This window comes from Lagenorhynchus albirostris, chromosome 3 (genome assembly GCF_949774975.1).
Source record: "Lagenorhynchus albirostris chromosome 3, mLagAlb1.1, whole genome shotgun sequence".
Lineage (NCBI taxonomy): Eukaryota > Metazoa > Chordata > Mammalia > Artiodactyla > Delphinidae > Lagenorhynchus > Lagenorhynchus albirostris.
This window is the reverse complement of record NC_083097.1, coordinates 30499059-30519142: the sequence shown is the minus strand read 5'-3', so window position 1 is coordinate 30519142 and position 20084 is coordinate 30499059. Positions and strand designations below refer to the sequence as shown.

The 20084-nt window shown below is 36.9% G+C and overlaps 1 protein-coding gene across 6 annotated transcripts in view; it reads left to right on the top strand.

The window, feature by feature from the left end:
- Nucleotides 1-19689, top strand: part of NUP155 (nucleoporin 155) — a 58495-nt gene extending 38806 nt beyond the window's left edge. Inside the window, exons 22-35 of one of the 6 annotated variants that reach the window (XM_060146968.1) lie at nucleotides 878-1008; nucleotides 3550-3741; nucleotides 4403-4541; nucleotides 5219-5354; nucleotides 6910-7063; nucleotides 7270-7374; nucleotides 8054-8208; nucleotides 11888-12017; nucleotides 13179-13292; nucleotides 14188-14308; nucleotides 14761-14871; nucleotides 17390-17526; nucleotides 18746-18852; nucleotides 19487-19689. In XM_060146968.1, the coding sequence (XP_060002951.1) occupies nucleotides 878-1008; nucleotides 3550-3741; nucleotides 4403-4541; nucleotides 5219-5354; nucleotides 6910-7063; nucleotides 7270-7374; nucleotides 8054-8208; nucleotides 11888-12017; nucleotides 13179-13292; nucleotides 14188-14308; nucleotides 14761-14871; nucleotides 17390-17526; nucleotides 18746-18852; nucleotides 19487-19625 (1871 nt within the window). In that variant the 3' untranslated portion in view covers nucleotides 19626-19689. Of the gene's footprint in view, nucleotides 1-877; nucleotides 1009-3549; nucleotides 3742-4402; nucleotides 4542-5218; nucleotides 5355-6909; nucleotides 7064-7269; nucleotides 7375-8053; nucleotides 8209-11887; nucleotides 12018-13178; nucleotides 13293-14187; nucleotides 14309-14760; nucleotides 14872-16729; nucleotides 16771-17389; nucleotides 17527-18745; nucleotides 18853-19486 lie in introns of those variants that run through there. The other 5 variants (XM_060146969.1, XM_060146970.1, XR_009539990.1 and 2 more) reach the window with 5 other exon arrangements.
- Nucleotides 19690-20084: the final 395 nt, after the last annotated feature.

Genomic DNA, 20084 nt, shown 5'->3' with positions numbered 1-20084 from the left:
ATTGGTAAGGATTTATACAAAGGGGAGCATTCAAATTGCTGACAGTATGCACTGAAATAACCACTTTGGAGAGCAGTTTGATCATATATATTAAAAGCTAAAAATGCATATGCATTCAAAGCCAGCAGTTTCACTTCTAGGTATATATTCAGGAACAGTCTTTATCAGACATTTTCCCCACAATAAGTAATAATTTTTATATTATGACCCAGATGTTTAAAAGCATATACACACAACAGAATTTTAAGAAATAACTATACCTATTTTATACTCTAATATTTTTTTTCCTTTTTCATTCTATTTCCTTTTTAAGGGGGAAAAAAAAATCTGTCATGATTGACTGAATTGATTTCATGATTCACCAATGCATCTTAATTTGAAAAACAGTTGTAGCAAAACCTGACTGTTTTTGAGGAGACCTTTTTTAAGGATATTTATTGCATTATTGTTGTAGTAGCAAAACATTGGAAACAACAGGAATGTCCTTCATGTGGAAAATGGACCTAATTGTGGTATACTTATATAATGGAACACTCAGCAATTAAAATAAATGTATTGATACTAGATTTTTACTTATCAGTATGGGTAGCCTGTGAAAATATAACTGGGCAGAAAAAGCAATGGTGTAAATTGTCTAAAAACAGCAACATTTTTACTGTTTATGTATGCATACACACAGAAGCACTTATATATAGTGAGAGGATAAAACTGTGAATTCAACAACTCATGATCATGGTTGCCTATGAGGGGAGGAAGGAGAACAATGAGGATTTCAACCTTAACTATAGTTGTCGTTATTTGAGATGAAGTGTTGTTTTACTTAAAACAACTTAACCTGTCATTTTTCAAAACTTCATGAGTTGTGTTTTGTAATTAGAGGCTCAACTGAGTGAAAAGGTTTCACTTCAGGCAATCCAGCAGTTGGTTCGAAAATCATACCAGGCTCTGGCTTTATGGAAACTTCTTTGTGAACATCAGTTCACTGCCATTGTAGGAGAACTTCAGAAGGTAGGATATTTTTCCCCCTAAGGTCGTACTATTAATTCTGTGCTTAGTTTGTCTGCTTTTTTTTTGCGGTACGCGGGCCTGTCACTGTTGTGGCCTCTCCCGTTGCGGAGCACAGGCTCCGGACGCACAGGCTCAGCAGCCATGGCTCACGGGCCCAGCCGCTCCGCGGCATGTGGGATCTTCCTGGACCGAGCACGAAGCCGTGTCCCCTGCATCAGCAGGCGGACTCTCAACTGCTGCGCCACCAGGGAATCCCAGTTTGTCTGCTTTTGAGTGAGCTGTAATCTTTCACTTAGTTTCAGAAGGAGATTATTTTGGGCAGCATTTAGGTTATGATCAAATTAATGTGTTATGAGAAAATTGCACTAAAGCATGATAACTTGAGGGGTTCATTATCAAAACCACAAGTTATTACAGTATATGAGAACTTCGTTGTGATATGTGAATGAACTCTTACTTTACCAAAAATATTTTTCAAACAGTAGATTGTAACCTTTATTTGGGCTACAGATCCCTTTGGGAATCTGATCAAAACTCTTTCTCACCACCTTCAAAGGATGCATACAGACACATACATAAAATTTTTGCATGTAATTTCAAGAAGTCCAGTGACCTAAATTAAAATTAAACATTCCTACTTTAAAGAAAATGTTTGCCACTGTGGAAAATGAATGGTTCTTGCTGTCCTCATTGGAATCCTTTTTAAGGATAAAGGTAATTTGCATTTATCTAAATGTTAGGTCATTTAGGGGGAAGGTATTCCTACCTATTAATTTAATTGTGAGCATTTCTAAACGTACACAAAAGTACAGCAAGTACAACAAATAATCCCCCATACACAATTTATTTTCATTCAACATTTTCACAGTTTTACCAACTTTGCTTAATCTATCCCTTATTTTCTTTTTCTTTACTGAATTATTTTAAAGTAGATCCCTAACATCATGTCCTTTCATTCCTGTATATTTTAATGTGTATTCCTTTGGCCATTTTCTTGAATACCAATGTCATTATCACATTTAGCAATATTACCACTAATTCTTTTGGGTAACATCTAAAATAATGAAATTTCTGTGTCTTAAAAATATCTTTTTATAGATTGGTTCATTCTAATCAGAATCTAAACAGTTGGTTCACTCATTGAATTTGGTTGTTTTTTCTCTTAAATCTCTCAGTCTAGAGCAATTTTCTCTGTCTCTCTCTCTCTCTCTCTTTTTGGTGGGGGCGTGTTGCTATTGCCTTGTAGGCATCAGGTCATCAATCTTGTAGAATCCCAACATTCTGAGGTTGTCTTTACCTTCCTTGTAGTGAACTTGTTCGTCTATTTCCTGAATTTTCTATGAAATGGAAGTCAAGTCTACAGAGGCTTGATAAGTTCAGTTTTTTTGTTGTTGTTTGTTTTTTATTTATTTTATTTGTTTTATTTTTGGCTGCATTGGGTCTTCGTTGCTGCGCACGGGCTCTCTGTAGTTGCAGCAAGGGGGAGCTACTCTTCGTTGCGATGTGCGGGCTTCTCACTGCAGTGGCTTCTCTTATTGTGGAGCACAGGCTTTAGGTGCATGGGCTTCAATAGTTGTGGCACACGGGCTCGGTAGTTGTGGCTCATGGGCTCTAGATCACAGGCTCAGCAGTTGTGGCGCACGGGCTTAGTTGCTCTGCATCATGTGGGATCTTCCCAGATCAGGGCTCGAACCCATGCCCCCTGCATTGGCAGGTGGATTCTTAACCACTGTGCCACCAGGGAATCCCCAAGTCCATTTATTTGATAAAGAATAGCACATACTTCTTTTTCCTCTTTTAAAAACTCAAGTGAATATGTTTAATTATGAAAGCTATTTCCTTTTCCATGCCAGGTAGAATAATGATTTTTAGTTTTATTGGCTGGTAAGAATAATGTAGGTCAGTTTTTAGCCTAGGTATCTTTTTTGTGATCCGCCTTCAAAGCTTTCCTTCCCTATATGCTCAAGGAATGCAAATTAAATATTAATCCCAAAAATTTGAACATAGATTGTATATTTGCTGAAATTTAGAAAAAAGAAATAGCAGTCAGATCACTAAACAGAATGTTACTATAGTATAAATCACCTCAATACTTTAGAACTCCATTTTAGCAAGCAGATTTGTTTAAATAAGATCAAACTCCAATGTTAGAAGTCCTTGAATAATAGATTTCAAATGTTATTTTGGAAAAATAAATGTAAGCCCAAGATTTTTTAATGTAGCTAATTGATTGTTTTTTCCTGGTTATAACTAAAGTCAGGAGGCCTGTCTCGAATTTTGACTCCACCTGGGTTTTGCTTTCCTCATTTGTAAAGTGAGAGATTTGGAATAGGCATACTGTGGGTTCTTTTACAATTCTCAATGATTCTATGAAAATCTGTAAAATTTTATTATTTTTTATAGTTTAATATATTTTATCTTTTGAATTGTAGAGTCTATTAATGTTTTGATATTTTAAATTATTAAAGAAATTTCATTCTGTGTGGAAATACAATATTCCTATATTTTCGATCAGAAGAGGATTTTCTTTTATACTCCTAGGAATTTCAAGAACAGTTGAAAATCACCACCTTTAAAGATCTGGTAATCCGGGACAAGGAACTGACAGGGGCATTAATTGCTTCTCTAATCAACTGCTACATCAGAGATAATGCTGCTGTTGATGGCATTAGTTTACACTTACAGGACATCTGCCCACTGCTGTATAGCACTGATGATGCAGTTTGTTCTAAGGTATGATGCTTTGTTACCCGTTTCAGTGTTTCTTACAGGAGGTTTCATGGTATGATGAAAGCACACTAGAATTGTAATCAGGAACTGTTGTCTTTTGTTTGACATACGACCTTGGGTAGGTCTTTTAACCTTCCATGGCGTCAGGATCCTCATCTGTGTAAGAAAGACGTTGGAATATATTATTTCTTAAAATCCGTATATAACTTTTTCATAAAGAATCTTTGATAGTATTTCTAGACGGTATTTAAAAAAATGGTTAACTGTGCCTTTCCTTAAAAATTAAGAAAAAATCACTAGAACTTTGTAATAAATTAGAGCTAATTGGGCAATTTTTATTGATCCTTTCCTACAGGTGAAAAAAATTTTAAAAATCAGTGTTGCTCGGACTGCCTGCTGACCAATAATGTATTGACTAGGCAAGAGATTTACCAGTCAAAAGCTGTCTTGCTTACATATTTGTGAGAGGAATTAAGAATAGCTAGGATTTTTTGGTCAAAAACTTTTCTGCTTAAAATTAAGAAGAAGTAAGTTTGTAGAGTTGTTTTTATCTTTGATGATAATCAACCGGATGTAAATTTAAACATAGACTAAACAGAACTTGTATTGACAGCATCATCCATGTGCTTGTATCTTTTTAAGTCCTTGTCATCTCTACTTCTAGGCAAATGAGCTTCTCCAGCGTTCCCGACAAGTTCAAAATAAGATTGAAAAGGAAAGAATGTTAAGGGAATCATTAAAGGAGTATCAAAAAATCAGCAATCAAGTGGACCTGTCCAGTGTTTGTGCTCAGTATAGACAAGGCGAGAAACAAAATGTTCTTCATACCTTCTGCTTAACTCGGAGGGATATCTTCCTTCAGCTTTCAGTAGCCCAAGTGATATGACATAGGGAATTCATTTCTTATGTCTTAGTATTTGATGACTGCACCAGCTTCTACAAAAGCTATAACGCTCTTTTTATGTCTTGAAATGTGTAACTTTTTAACATTGGGGTTTCAGTCCTATTCCAGTTAAACTACTACCTGTGTTAGATTGCTTTCTGGGTTACACTTATTTTTCAGATGCTTTAGATTCTTTTGACTAATTTTAAAAATACTACCTGTCTGTTCACTTTAAAATTACTTTAAATCAAATCTAACATAACGTAGTAACTGTTAGTACAGGTACTACTTTGAATCCTAAGATTTTTTTTCCATCAAGGAACTGCAACCCTCCTTTTTGCTATTTTAAATATGAAATTTTTTTGCAATGAAGAAAATACATTTAATAGCTGCCTTTAAGGCATGTTGGAACCTAGTTCTTCGGTAGACTCATCAGAAATATTTTATATGATGTTGTCACCTGGGTGACTGATATACAGTAGAAACCTCATAGTAGTAAACATAATAACCTTGATCAGTATTTTTATAAGCCATCTAAGGAAAATGTATCCACTTAATAATATGCCTTAACTCTTTGTCCTTTGTCTTTCCTATTAGTGCGTTTTTATGAGGGTGTAGTGGAGCTCTCTCTTACTGCTGCAGAGAAAAAAGATCCTCAGGGTCTTGGACTTCATTTCTATAAACATGGAGAACCAGAAGAAGACATCGTGGGACTTCAGGCTTTCCAAGAAAGGTGAGTTTTATCACCTTAACAGATGCAACTTTATGGATATAGACTTTTCTTTGTGTAAAGTTTGATTGATGGTATTAGGAAAATAATATTTCAAGTACAACTCATAAAATTGAATTACGCTTTCACCTAAAAATGTCTTGTTTTATCAAAGGTGTGAATCAGTATTCTAATTATTAGCCTAGGGATAAAATTATAGCCTGATGGGAATTCTTAAGGACTAAATGTTTTTGAACTTGCCTCTTTGGTTTTCCTGAGATTGTATTAATGTCAATTTGAAATGCAATTACGATTTTAGAAACAAAACTGCTGCCTCACCTGCCCCACTGCCAATGTCTGGTTCTGGATGAAGATTAGTATTTTAAAGGATGATTTTTAAATGTTCACAGATTATTAGAGACTGTTTAAAAAAAAAAGTATGTCCAGGGCTTCCCTGGTGGCGCAGTGGTTAAGAATCCACCTGCCAATGCAGGGGATATGAGTTCGAGCCCTGGTCCAGGAAGATCCCACATGCCGCAGAGCAACTAAGCCCGTGTGCCACAACTACTGAGCCTACGCTGTACAGCCTGCGTGCCACGACTGCTGAAGCCTGTGCGCCTAGAGCCCGTGCTCCGCAACAAGAGAAGCCACCACCATGAGAAGCCCACGCACCACAACGAAGAGTAGCCCCTGCTCGCTGCAACCAGCAAAAGCCAGTGCACAGCAACAAAGACCCAATGCAGCCAAAAATAAATAAATAAATTTATTTAAAAAAAAAAAAAAGAACTTATAAAGCAGAAACTAACACACCATTGTAAAGCAATTATACCCCAATAAAGATGTTAAAAAAAGAAAGAAAAAAAAAGAACAGTAAAATAAGCAATATTTAAAAAAAAAAAAGTATGTCCATAAAGGAAATACATAACCAAAGATGTGTTTCATTTTTATGACTTTACCCTTTTAAACAAGTGCTTCTCAAACCTATTGAAAGAGCATATGATTTGTATTGTTTTTATTTTTTTTTGCGGTACGCGGGCCTCTCACTGTGGCCTCTCCCGTTGCGGAACACAGGCTCCGGACGCGCAGGCTCAGCGGCATGGCTCACGGGCCTAGCTGCTCCGCAGCATGTGGGATCTTCCCGGACCAGGGCACGAACCCGTATCCCCTGCATCGGCAGGTGGACTCTCAACCACTGCGCCACCAGGGAAGCCCTGTTTTTATTTTTATTTATTTGTTTTCAATTTTATTGGAGTATAGTTGCTTTACAGTGTTGTGTTACTTTCTACTGTACAGCAAAGTGCATCAGCTATACGTATACATATATCCCCTCTTTTTTGGATTTCCTTCCCATTTAGGTCACTACAGAGCATTGAGTAGAGTTCACTGTGCTACGCAGTAGGTTCTCAACTATGGATGCTATGTATAAAATAGATAACTAATGATCTGTATTATTTTTAATACCAAATTGTGTGTGTGTGTGTATTTTCTCCAAAATTCTCTTTAGTTTATATTTCAATTACATAAGATAAACCAATTGATAACTAAATCATGGAATTGCTCCTTTTTCATTCTTTTTCAGATTAAACAGTTACAAGTGTATTACAGATACACTTCAAGAACTGGTAAATCAAAGTAAGGCTGCTCCTCAGTCTCCCAGCGTGCCCAAGAAACCCGGACCTCCAGTGTTGTCGTCTGATCCCAATATGCTGAGTAATGAAGAAGCAGGCCATCATGTAAGGGACATAGCATGTTTTCGTTCTGCAAATACACTGTGTTTAGATGTTCTGTGTGGTGGTGGTGGCATAACCATCTTGGAAAGGGTAGTAACTCTTAGAACTTACCATTTAAGGATTCTTAATTTCTTACCAGAAGCTTATAAGGCTAAGGAGTCATGTCGAGCCTTTAACTGTGCTAATTTTTACTGTTTTCTTTATTTTAGTTTGAACAAATGCTTAAATTGTCTCAAAGATCCAAAGATGAACTCTTTAGTATTGCCCTTTATAATTGGCTAATACAAGCTGACCTTGCAGATAAACTGCTACAGGTAAAAAATATTTTTATACCATTGTTGTTAATTTATATTTTTAAGTAGCATAACTCAGTGGGTTAAGCACATATAGTCATAAGGGAATTCAGTTTTTCACCCTGTACCAACCGTTAGGTGTTAGTGAAAAGCCAAGTAATGTAATACCTTTTCCTAGTGACCAAGGTAGTCTGTTGGTCTCGTTTTCTTGTTATTTAGAAGCTGATTGGGATTGTTTACATTGTGGGGTGAAAATCAATGGATTATGAGTTAGGAGACCTGAACTTTGTCTTAGCTCTGCCATTAAGCCACTTCACAAATAAATGTCCTTTCACTACCCTAAGTCATAGTGTTCCTCATTCTGTAAAATGAATATATGGCATTTGATAATTGCAAAGATGCTTTTGAGCTCAGAATCTAGGAATCAATAGCTGTGTTCTCAAAGTTTATTAAAAGATTTGTAATTGGATTATAATAAATTGTTCTTAGCAACCTAATGCAACTATCATAGCAATTCTTTGATTAACTGTGGTAAAACAATCATTTATAATGAGAAAAATTGCCCTCTCTTACCTGTTACTGGGTTATAATATTGCTTATGTATTCATAAAACAAGGCACACCTATAAAATGATATGTTTACTATCTGAAGAGCAAGTGGGTAGTCAGAAAATGTTTCTGATTAACTTTACAATTTCCAGATTGCTTCTCCATTTCTGGAGCCATATCTAGTCCGAATGGCCAAAGTTGATCAAAACAAAGTTCGTTACATGGATTTACTCTGGAGGTATTATGAGAAGAACAGAAGTTTTAGCAATGCTGCTCGTGTCCTATCCAAATTGGCTGACATGCATAGGTATGGCCTAATATTCTCACTGTGACAAATAATTGATAACTGGGCTATATCTAGTTACATCCAGATTTCAGATATTAAATAAAACCTTATTCAGGTTATACATATATAAAATTTTTATGCTTTTACTTGGATTTATCTAAAGTTTATAGTTTTCTCTCTTCGTTTGTTTTTAATAATGTGTAGCAGGTACCAAATACCTCCTACTAAATAAACTCTCTATTCAAACTGTCTTGTAAATCCTTTTCTTTAAAGTATGTCTTTAGATTCTTTCCTATTAACAGCAATTAATTACTATTCTTTTTCTTTTTTAATATTTATTTTTATTTGGTTGCGCTGGGTCTTAGTTGAGGCAGGCGGGCTGCTTAGTTGCGGCATGTGGGCTCCTTAGTTGCAGCTCACTGGCTCCTTAGTTGTGGCAGGAGAACTTTTAGTTTTGGCATGCGTGTGAGATCTAGTTCCCTGACCAGGGATTGAACCCAGGCCCTCTGCCTTGGGACCGTGGAGTCTTAACCACTGCGTCACCAGGGAAGTCCCTTAATTACTATTTTTAACTAAAGGACAATAAATACTTCTCAAAGTCTTTATAATTTTAAACGTTTAACAAATTCCAGGCTAATTTCCTCTACTCTCTTTAAATTACTGAATAGGTCTTGGAGCATATATATTGAGGATTGTTAAGAATCCTGTTAAAGAGTGCATTGAAATTTCTAATTAGGTTGTCGTATCAAAAGACAACTTAAAATTTTGGACAGATCATTAATTTGACCCTCTTTTCATTTGGAATTTTCTTTGCCACAATAGTGCAGTGCTATTTCCAAAATCTGGAGATTGGTTAAGTTAGGACAAGGAGGTGTTTGAGACAAGGTTGTTATTAAACCAAGTTAATCAGAATGGTTACTTAAATCACCCAGATATGGCTAATAGCAAGTGTGAGAGTTTGTGTATCTGTTTGTGTGTGTGCTCATGCAGTTGTAATTATTGCATGTGTGGGCCCAAGGCATTTTTGGTCTTCTTGCTATCTTTGGTCTTAATAGTCATTTGGTTTTTTTCTTTTTTTTTTTTTTTGTTTCTTTTTTTATTTTTGGCTGTGTTGGGTCTTTGTTGCTGCACACAGGCTTTCTCTAGTTGCGGCAAGCGGGGGCTACTCTTTGTTGTGGTGTGTGGGCTTCTCATTGCAGTGGCTTCTCTTGTTGTGGAGCACGGGCTCTAGGCGCGTGGGCTTCAGTAGTTGTGGCACACAGGCTCAGTAGTTGTGGCTCGCGGGCTCTAGAGTGCAGGCTCAGTAGTTGTGGTGCTCAGGCTTAGTTGCTCCACGGCATGTGGGATCTTCCTGGACCAGGGCTCGAACCCATTTCCCCTGCATTGGCAGGTGGATTCTTAACCACTGTGCCACCACAGAAGCCCCCTAGAGTGGCTCTTAATTGCCCTTTCATTAATATATACTGACCTTGTTCCTTGTTATAACAGTTACTATATTCTTGTTATAAAATATTCAGAAATCCTCTGACTTTTAAGCACAGTGCCCATTGTCCATTTCTACTTCACACACACATAACCTAATTTCCTCCTCATGTGAGAGACCCTATACGTCTTACCAGCTCTCAGCTTACCGTCTCTTTCCACAATAAAATCTTTTTCCGACTATTATGTTACTCTCTTTCTCACTACACTTTTTTTTTTAATTTATTATTTATTTATTTATTTTTGGCTGCGTTGGGTCTTTGTTGCTGTGCATGGGCTTTCTCTAGTTGCGGCAAACAGGAGGATACTCTTCGTTGCGGTGCCTGGGCTTCTCATTTCAGTGGCTTCTCTTGTTGTGGAGCACAGGCTCTAGGCACACAGGTTTCAGTAGTGGCTCACGGGTTCTAGAGCACAGGCTCAGTAGTTGTGGTGCACGGGCTTAGTTGCTCCGCGGCATGTGGGATCTTCCTGGACCAGGGCTCGAATCCGTGTCCCCTGCATTGGCAGGTGGATTCTTAACCACTGCGCCACCAGGGAAGCCCTCATGACACTCTTTGTACATATGTAGGCTGCACCAAGTAAGTTGGCGGCTATAGTGTTCTACTTTTTTTTTTTTTTTTTTTTTTGCGGTACGCGGGCCTCTCACTGTTGTGGCCTCTCCCGTGGCGGAGCACAACCTCTGGATGCGCAGGCTCAGCGGCCATGGCTCACGGGCCCAGCCGCTCCACGGCATGTGGGATCTTCCCTGACCGGGGCACGAACCCGTGTCCCCTGCATCGGCAGGCGGACTCTCAACCACTGCGCCACCAGGGAAGGCCCGAGTGTTCTACTTTAAATAATTTGGAAATATGACCCATGTTGAAAATGTTTGTTTCAAGTGGGTTTTTTTTTAAGAGATGAGAGGGGAGGTAAAGGAAAGCCTCTTAGAAGCAAAGTTCCTAAAGGTACAGAGTCCTTTATATTTGATCTTAAGAGATGGTCAGTGCTAATTACCTGTCATCCACACACGTACTTTGCAAGATAGGAGAAAGGAGTTAATATTTTCTTTCTTTTGGTTTCTTTTTGGAAGGGGAAAACTTATAGGAGCCATAGCTATGTAGAAGGACAGTTTTTTGAGTAAGACCTTCTCTGAAAGTAAAAGAAAGCCAGTTTTTTCCTGATTCAGATTGGCATTAATGGGGATATCAAAAGTTTCATTTAATACTTGTTGATCTGAGGGGTTGCCAACAACTAAATGAGTAGTATGTTTGTTTTTAATGCCAAGTTGCTTTATAATGTCAAAGACCCAGGTCTGATGGACTTAGGGGATTAGAAAGGACTGAAGATGGTAATCATGGATGTGGATACATGCTTAGGGCATTCTGACACCTGTCAGTCAATCAGCCAGCAAATAGATTTTGAGTACCAGTGATAATTCAAGGCATTGAGGAAGGGAGTAGTGAACAAGATCGACACCATCCCTGCTCCTAAGGTGCTCTCATTCTAGTGGGCAAAGACCATAGACAGACAAGTTCAGATTCTATAAATACAGTAAAAACAGGATTTTACAGTAGAAAGTGCCTTGGGGAATGGGGAGCTGCTTTAGTTAAGATTGGTCAGAGAAGGCCTCAGACAAATTGTCATTAAAATTGATTCTCAAATGACAGGAAGAGGCAGCTATTAAAGAAATGGAGGAAGTGGTTTAAGCACAGAAGCGATGGTCTCTGAAGAGGCACTGCATCAGATTTAAGTTTATCATGTTTAGGGTACAAAAAAGAAAGCCAGTAGGGTTGGAAATGGTGAACAAGGGAGGAATGAGAGGAGGTTGGAGGAGTAGGTAAAGGAGATTGGAGGGTCTTAAGAAAGCATGTGACGTGATCTGATTTTTGTTTTTAAGAGGTCACTCTAGTTGCTGTGTGGAAAATGAAATGTAGTATTTGCCATATTAAGGTAGAAAAGTGAAGAATATGAGGAATAATAAAAAATTTAATTTAATTTTAGAATAATGCAAGTTTTAATATACTGAAGTTTTAAAATAGGAAGTTACTTTTTGGATGTAAACATAAGTATTTATGTGTTGACTTAAGTTGTGGATCTCTTTTATTAGAAATCCTCTAATTTTTCAAGTTTCAAATGGCCTTTTATGTTAATTTGGCATAAATAGTACATCATAGCTGATATATATGTATATTGGATCCTTAAGAATTCACATGAATAAAAATAAGGATTTTCCCCCCAGCACAGAAATTTCACTTCAGCAGCGACTAGAGTACATTGCTCGTGCCATTCTTAGTGCCAAAAGTTCCACTGCCATTTCATCAATAGCTGCAGATGGTGAATTCCTTCATGAATTAGAAGAAAAAATGGAAGTAAGTGCTAACGACACTTAAGTCTTATCCACATTGATTAGTAGCCACGTGTTAGTCCACTTCCTCTCTTCCCGTAGTAGATAATAGGTCTGTAGCAGTCAGTATTAATTTTAATCTCTTATGCCTTCTTTTTTTCTTTTCATATTTATATATAAATCTTTTAAAAGATTTTAATGATACAGCATTTGGGTCCTAGGACATTGCTGTAATCTAAAAGTTTTCTCTATGGCATTTCTAAAGATTTATTCTAACTATTCTAACACCAAGCAGATTAGGTCACATTCACCATTTATTCTGGAGGTTAATAAGTAGATGGGTAGAGTGGGCTAAACTGCCTTTACTAAGAGACACAAAAATGTATAATGGTCCACATACAAAAGCTTATTTCTCATTCACAAAATCCAGAGTTGGTGTTCCTGATTGGCATGTTGCTTTCTTCCACTTGGTGACGTCAGTTCCCAAGTTCTATTTTCTGGCTCTACCATTCCAATGGCCTTACCTTTTTCTTTGATCAAAGGGAGGAAGGGGGAAAAGAGCATGTAAGAAGCACATTCACTCTTAAAAAACCTCAACCCTGAAGTGGCATACTGTACTTCTGTTGACATTCCTTTGAAGAGAACATAGTCTTACAGCCATACTCCTAGCAGAGGAGGCCGGGAAGTAGAGGCTGGCCATTTTGTCTGGCTATAATCATGGGCAAAACAGGTGTTGGTGAGTAGCAAAGGCTCTCTGTCACAGCACAGTCCCTGTGTAATCTTCTATTGTAATGAAGGGTTGCCAGTCTGTTACGATAAAAGTCTTTATACATTTTTTTAAATTTGGGTAGAATTGACATATAACAGTTGCTAAGGTATACAACATAATGATTAAATTTTTCTATATATTGCAAAATGATCACCACAGTAAGTCTAGTTAGCATCTGTCACCATAAATGATTACAAAAAAATTCATTTTCTTGTGATGAGGACTCTTTAAGACCTACTCTTTTAGCAACTTTCAAAATATGCAACACAGTATGATTAACTGTAGTCACTATGCTGTTATTTATATGTTATTTTTATTTTAACAAACTTAAAGTCAGATACTAGGAGTCATTCCTTCAAGTACCTGGTGATTTATCATGAAGAACTTAAGATTTGATTTTTTTTCTACCCAAACTAGGTTGCTAGGATCCAACTTCAGATACAAGAGACACTACAAAGGCAATATTCCCATCATTCTTCTGTACAGGATGCAATTTCTCAGCTGGACTCTGAGCTAATGGACATAACTAAGGTAATAAAAAAGCAAGTGAAATTCCTATAGTAGTCACCTATTATCTTGTTTCTTTTGCATTTTATTTTGTGTTTAAGATAAGCCATCTTTGGAAGCATATCACTGAGCTGACACATCACCACTGTGGTATCTCACTCTTAGAAAAAGCTATGTTTCTCTTTCCAGGCCAATTTCTATCAAGAATCTATCAGCCTCACATGGGGCTTTGTTAAAACTCCTGCCACCTATTTTATGGCCTTGTTTCTTATCTTGAAAAAGTAGTTTATCTTTGCTTAACTCTCCAAGCCTCTCCCACTCTGTACCCTTCTGAACAGTTTCTTTTTCAATTATTCATGGACATTTCTCTAAGTACCCTGAAGCACCATTAGATTTGTCAGTATTTCCGTGATTTTTCAAACCTTAGTTTAGACAACACTAATTCTAAAAGAAATGTCATTGCAGTATCTTGCTCTCAGCCAAGAAAAAAGAAGGCACACATATTTAAATCTGTTTAAATGTGTTTTCCGTGCATTTACCTTTTTTTTTTTTTTTTTTTTTTTGCGGTACACGGTACACGGGCCTCTCACTGTTGTGGCCTCTTCCGTTGCGGAGCGCAGGCTCAGCAGCCATGGCTCACGGGCCCAGCCGCTCCGTGGCATGTGAGATCTTCCCGGACCGGGGCACAAACCCACGTCCCCTGCATCGGCAGGCGGACTCTCAACCACTGTGCCACCAGGGAAGCCCGCATTTACCATTCTTAATCTGGCATTACGACCACCTACATGTCATCACATCTTTGTATCATATTTTTGGAACTTTAGATAAAATCTTTGGTTACTTTTAACTTTGAGGGAGTTCTTCACTGTTAATTTCTGAATACTAATCTCTGGTTGGATGTTGGCATTTTCTCCTACAGCTTTATGGGGAATTTGCTGACCCATTTAAACTGGCAGAATGTAAACTTGCAATAATTCATTGTGCCGGTTATTCAGACCCTATACTGGTGCAGACACTTTGGCAAGATATCATAGAGAAAGGTAAGTGTTCATTTATAGATGTATTAGCTGTACGTTATTTAGTGACTTAGTAGAAGAATGAATGCAAGCTGTTAACGGTCATATATTTAGGGCTCATGCGAATTGTATATACCTAAACAGAGGGAAGTAGAGGGTACTTGATATGGTGGAGAGCGATCCTGTAGAGAATGATCCCAGTAAATATTTGAGAGGACCCTCAGAAAAGATGTGTCATTTTTGTGGTTTATACTGCTTAATAAGGGATTCTGAGACACTTAGCTCGGATTCTTATAACTAGTGCCCTGGTAAGTGGAAAGTATATCAGACAGTAACAGAAACACAGAATCTGCTCATTATATTAACGTGCATAGAAGTTCTAGTATTTTGTACCTTGAAACAGAATAAAATAGTCAATTTAAAATTTTCACAATAAAAACAGCTTGGGTTTCTAATGACATGTCTCTTTCCTACAGAACTGAATGAAAGCGTGACATTGAGCTCCCCAGACAGGATGCATGCTCTTAGTCTCAAGATTGTGCTCCTTGGCAAGATGTATGCCGGCACACCTCGTTTCTTTCCTCTAGGTAAGCCATAACCTTAGCTACGGTTGTGGGGCTTTTATCTTTTTGTTTTGATGGTTTTCTTCATTGACATGGAAAAATAATGGTTTGTAGGGCAAAATCATTTTGTTGTTGCTATTTATTAGCTCTGCGGTTTCATTCTACCTCTCCAGAAAGAAACACCTCCAAAGAATAGCAGAATTTGTTGATGAATAGTTGGGTATGAAACTCTCTTTACTTGACCTTCCAAGTTGATATATCTATCTTGGGATAGTCTGACTAACAGACCGTAGTGGTTATGTTACTGGTAACCCTATACACGCTTGAAGAGAAGGGGAAAATAGCTGATGTTTTTGTGCATGGATGATCTGTGATTGATTCAACTGCCCCCTGTTATATTGAGGGCATATTTTTCTTTAAAATAGCAGGTAGTTTTGTTAAAAATGTAATTTTTGTGAACTCCTTTCTTAACCAGATATACTGACTATTTGTTATGTAGGAGACTCTGTTATAAGCCATTTGCCAACCTATAATGTCTTCCTCGGTTGTAAACCAATAGACTCAACATAAATATATTCATACAGTAGAATGTTAAATAAGCACTTTGTGTTTTTGAAAAATGTTGAGAAACATGAAAACGCTTATAACATAACATCAAATTGTTTTTTTGTTTTTTTTTTTGCGGTACGCGGGCCTCTCACTGTTGTGGCCTCTCCCGTTGCGGAGCACAGGCTCCAGACGCGCTGGCTCAGTGGCCATGGCTCACGGGCCTAGTCGCTCCGTGGCATGTGGGCTCTTCCCGGACCGGGGCACGAACCCGTGTCCCCTGCATCAGCAGGCAGACTCTCAAACACTGCGCCACCAGGGAAACCCTCAAATTGTTTTTAAAATAGGAAGATCCAGACTTGTTTATAGACCTTCTCTGATTTAGGGTTTAATTCCCTGGACATGGTAAGAAATAAAACTATTATAATCATACCCTTATTTCTTGTAAGTACAGTATTAAAAACTGCCATGCCAAAACAACAAAAAACTGCCATGCCATTTCATTGATCAGGAAAATAAAGAGCAAATAAAGAGCAACTGTATATATATGTCTTATGAGTATGTGAAACCTGACAATTTTAATAGCAAAAAGGCCACATTGTACACAATCCCTTTTGAGGGTATTTCTGCTTTGACTTAAGATTTTTAATTGTTGAACCCAATAAAATTCAGGGTAGAAGAGGCCTTCCTTTTTCTATCACTCTCTCAATGGCAAACAGGTTCCAGGGGGCTTCAAACTAGAACAAATTGAGTCTTTAGAATTTTTATTACCTTTCCAGAATCTCTGTATGGTAACTTGTAGCGGAGATGCAGGTTCAGTGGCACTATTTTCAGTGACTCCTCTTGCCCATGGTTACTCACATTGGTCAGTCTCAGATTTTAGGTACCATAAATAAGAATTTGATTGTTACTGTTAAGATCTTATTTATGGGACTTCCCTGGTGGCACAGTGGTTAAGAATCCGCCTGCCAATGCACGGGACATGGGTTCGATCCCTGGTCCAGGAAGATGCCACATGCCGCGGAGCAACTAAGCCCGTGTGCCACAACTACTGAGCCTGTGCACTAGAGCCCGCGAGCCACAACAAGAGAAGCCACTGCTATGAGAAGCCCGCGCACCACAACGAAGAGTAGTAGCCCCCGCTGGACGCAACTAGAGAAAGCCCACGCACAGCAACGAAGACCCAACGCAACAATCAATCAATCAATTTAAAACAAAAAATCTTATTTATGATGTAACAGGTAGTAAAAAGTGAGACTGGGACCACAGTTACAATCATCAAAATAAATAACTTATGAATCTTATGAATATTACATTTAATATTTCTAAAATCTAGATGCAGTAGTGCTTCTTTTCTGAAAAGCTGTTAAATTGAAGGTACAGTATTTCAAGATATTAAATATTATCAGTGGGTCCTCTCCAATAGTGGAATTGTGAATGCTCTCTATTTTCTTCTTGTTCTTTTGCTGTTTTCCAAATTCACTATAAGTTTTTTCTCTAATAGCTTTAAAGTGTGTAATTGAATGGTTTTAGCATATTTACAGAGTTGTGCAACCATCATCACAATTAAATTTAGACCATTTTCATCACCCCAAAAAAGAAATTATATCCACCTTCAGCCCTAAGCAACCACTGTTTTACTTTCTATCTCTATAGGTTTGCCTATATTTCGGTATGTGCCTTATTTTTTATTAAAAGAAATTGTTAAATTGTTTTTTAAAAGATTTTCCTGTAGAAACTGTTCAGTTATGAGTAAGGCCTACTTTTTAGTATCAAGAGTAAACAATTCTACAACAACAAAAAAATGGTAATAATATGAGGTGAAGGACATGTTAACTAACCTTATTGTGGAAAACATTTTGCAATATGTATGTGTATCAAATTATCACATTTATACCTTAAACTTAGACAGCGTTACATGTCAATTATATCTCAGTAACGCTGGGCGCAAAAAAAGAGTTAACAATCCCAACTTCTGGTCCTTTTCTCTCCCCAGATTTTATTGTGCAGTTCTTAGAGCAGCAAGTTTGTACTTTGAACTGGGATGTGGGTTTTGTGATACAGACAATGAATGAAATTGGAGTGCCATTACCTAGACTACTGGAAGTATATGATCACTTGTTCAAGTCACGGGTAAGGAAAATATTAAATAAAATAAAATAATTTAGTTAAATCAATTAACTTTCTAGATACAGGAGCGGAGTATTTTGCTTGTGTGTTTGTAAGTATCTTATCTAATACAGTTGTATCAGAAATTTGCTTCATTGGTTAAGCAAATTATGCTTCAGACTTTTTTAAAACCAGTAATGAGAGTTGCTTTGCTATATATCGTGATAAAAATCAAATATTTTTTAATATTAATAAACATAATTATATATGCTTTACTTTTAGTGGAACAGGCTAAATACATGAAGAATTATTATTTACTTCAAAGAAACAAAATATCAGTGTGTTTATTCACTGTAACCTCATCTAAAATATCAGTGCTTAAAGATCTTTCCACAAGAAAAGAAAATTTAACTATGTATGGTGACGGGTGGTAACTAGACTTACTATGGTGATCATTTTGCAGTGAATGCAAACGGTGAATCACTGTATTGTACACCTGAAACCAATATAATGTTACATGTCAATTATGCCTCAATTTTTTAAAAATGATCTTTCTCACCATATTTAACCTTATTGGACTGTATATTTTGTAATTTTTATCCTAAGGTCAAAAACCAAACAAAACCTGTTGAACTGGATTGCGTTTAATACTAGTCATGATTATAGTACCATCGTCAAAACATTCATACAGTGCTTTACAAGGCACTTGTATATCTCATTAAAACTCATAATGAGCCCATGATGGAAATGAGCAAGTAGTAGTATCCCCGTCTTCTACTACATCTGACAAGGGCAAAGAGGTTAAATAACCTGCTCAAGTCACATGGCTAGTAGTGATGAAGCTAGAACTAGAATTAAGATTCTCTGACTCCTGATTTAGTCTCTTATTCACACTATCGGATTAAGTCTGCATAAGTTCAAAGTAAAAATGGTGTCACAGCCAATAGGAAGAGATGGATTTTCTTCTCTTACTTCAGGTTCCTAAGCAGGAAATTTGTATGCTCTACACAGTGGATCGATACATCAAATATTCTTCCTAAATAACATCACAATGAAGTTTTCAGTGCTATTCATTATTAACCATAATCAGATATATAATTTAGTAACCACATAATATTAAATGCTTATTTTAATATCAGTAAATTTTGCTTTGGACATTGATGACTATTTTAACTAACATAAATGATTAAAAAATCAGTTGACACAATTTGCCTTACAACTCATGATGTATTTTTCTTTATAGGATCCATTCTGGAACAGAATGAAGAAGCCACTGCACCTTTTGGATTGTATACATGTACTATTGACAAGATATGTTGAAAATCCTAGCCAAGTTTTAAATTGTGAGAGGTAAGTATGAATTAGATATACTTTATTATATACCAAAGGCTTTTAAATGCACCTAATAAATACCTGGGTAACAAATTTGGAGACAGTGGGGCACGATATGGAAACTAAAAGAAGTATGCGAGATTTAAGCTCTTGTGCATGTTTGCAATAACTATTTGAATGATATCAGTCAGTATTTATGAAAGGTTAGCGTTTTTTCCATTTTTCAACCCTTGTCCTGAAGTCTTTCTAAAGGTGACAGGATAAAATTAATGAATTACTCCTAAACACCTTTCACTTTGAATTAGTGGCCTAGGAAGTTCAATTATGTATTTGTGATATTAATGGCCATTTCAAGATATATTTGTTTGAAAAGGCCAAATGAATATAAATAATATTAATTTAAGGAGTCATCCCTTACTGCCTCCTTCTCATTATAATAATCTTCAAAAGGGAAATGGTGGTGATGTGGCAATCCACCTACCCCCTGAGTTTCCTTCTCTATTTTCATTTATTTGCCATTTACTTAATTACATGATCCTTGCTCTCATGTGGGACTATAATAAGTAAGGTTAGCAGAAGTTGAAGGGAAGTCCTATAGGAGGAAATGCTTCTAAATATGTAGATGGTTGATCAGGTGTCTTTTTCATTACAGGAGAAGATTCACAAATCTCTGCCTGGATGCCGTTTGTGGTTATCTGGTTGAGCTCCAGTCTATGAGCTCCTCAGTAACAGTACAGACCATCACTGGGAATTTTAAATCTCTTCAGGCTAAACTAGAACGGCTTCATTAATTATTGTAATGTATTTTCATCCATGCGTTTTGATCTGTAAAATAAAAGCTCAGCTGGGTCCAGATTTCAGGTGCTATAAGTCTAAGAATTTAAGAATAATTTTAGTAGAAACATTTTTAATAAGTGGCTGGTATCAGCAGACAGTACATTTGCAGGTGAATTCTTTTTTACTACATAATACTGTTTTGTTTTTTAATAATCAGGTTAAATGAAATAAGATTATGATTTTAACACAAAGATAAAAAAATTTAAAACTCTTATTTTGAATTTATAGTATTCATTTTCAAGTTAGTTCAAGTGTCAAAACTTAAATAGGCTAACTGAGCAGGTCCAGTCCCATAATACTAGATTCTATAACAGTTGCTGAATAGACAAATAAACACTGTCTCTTTTTAAAAGTTATTTAGGTTTTGGGTTTAACCTTGGAAAGAAAGTTCTTCCAACTACTGATTTGGTCAG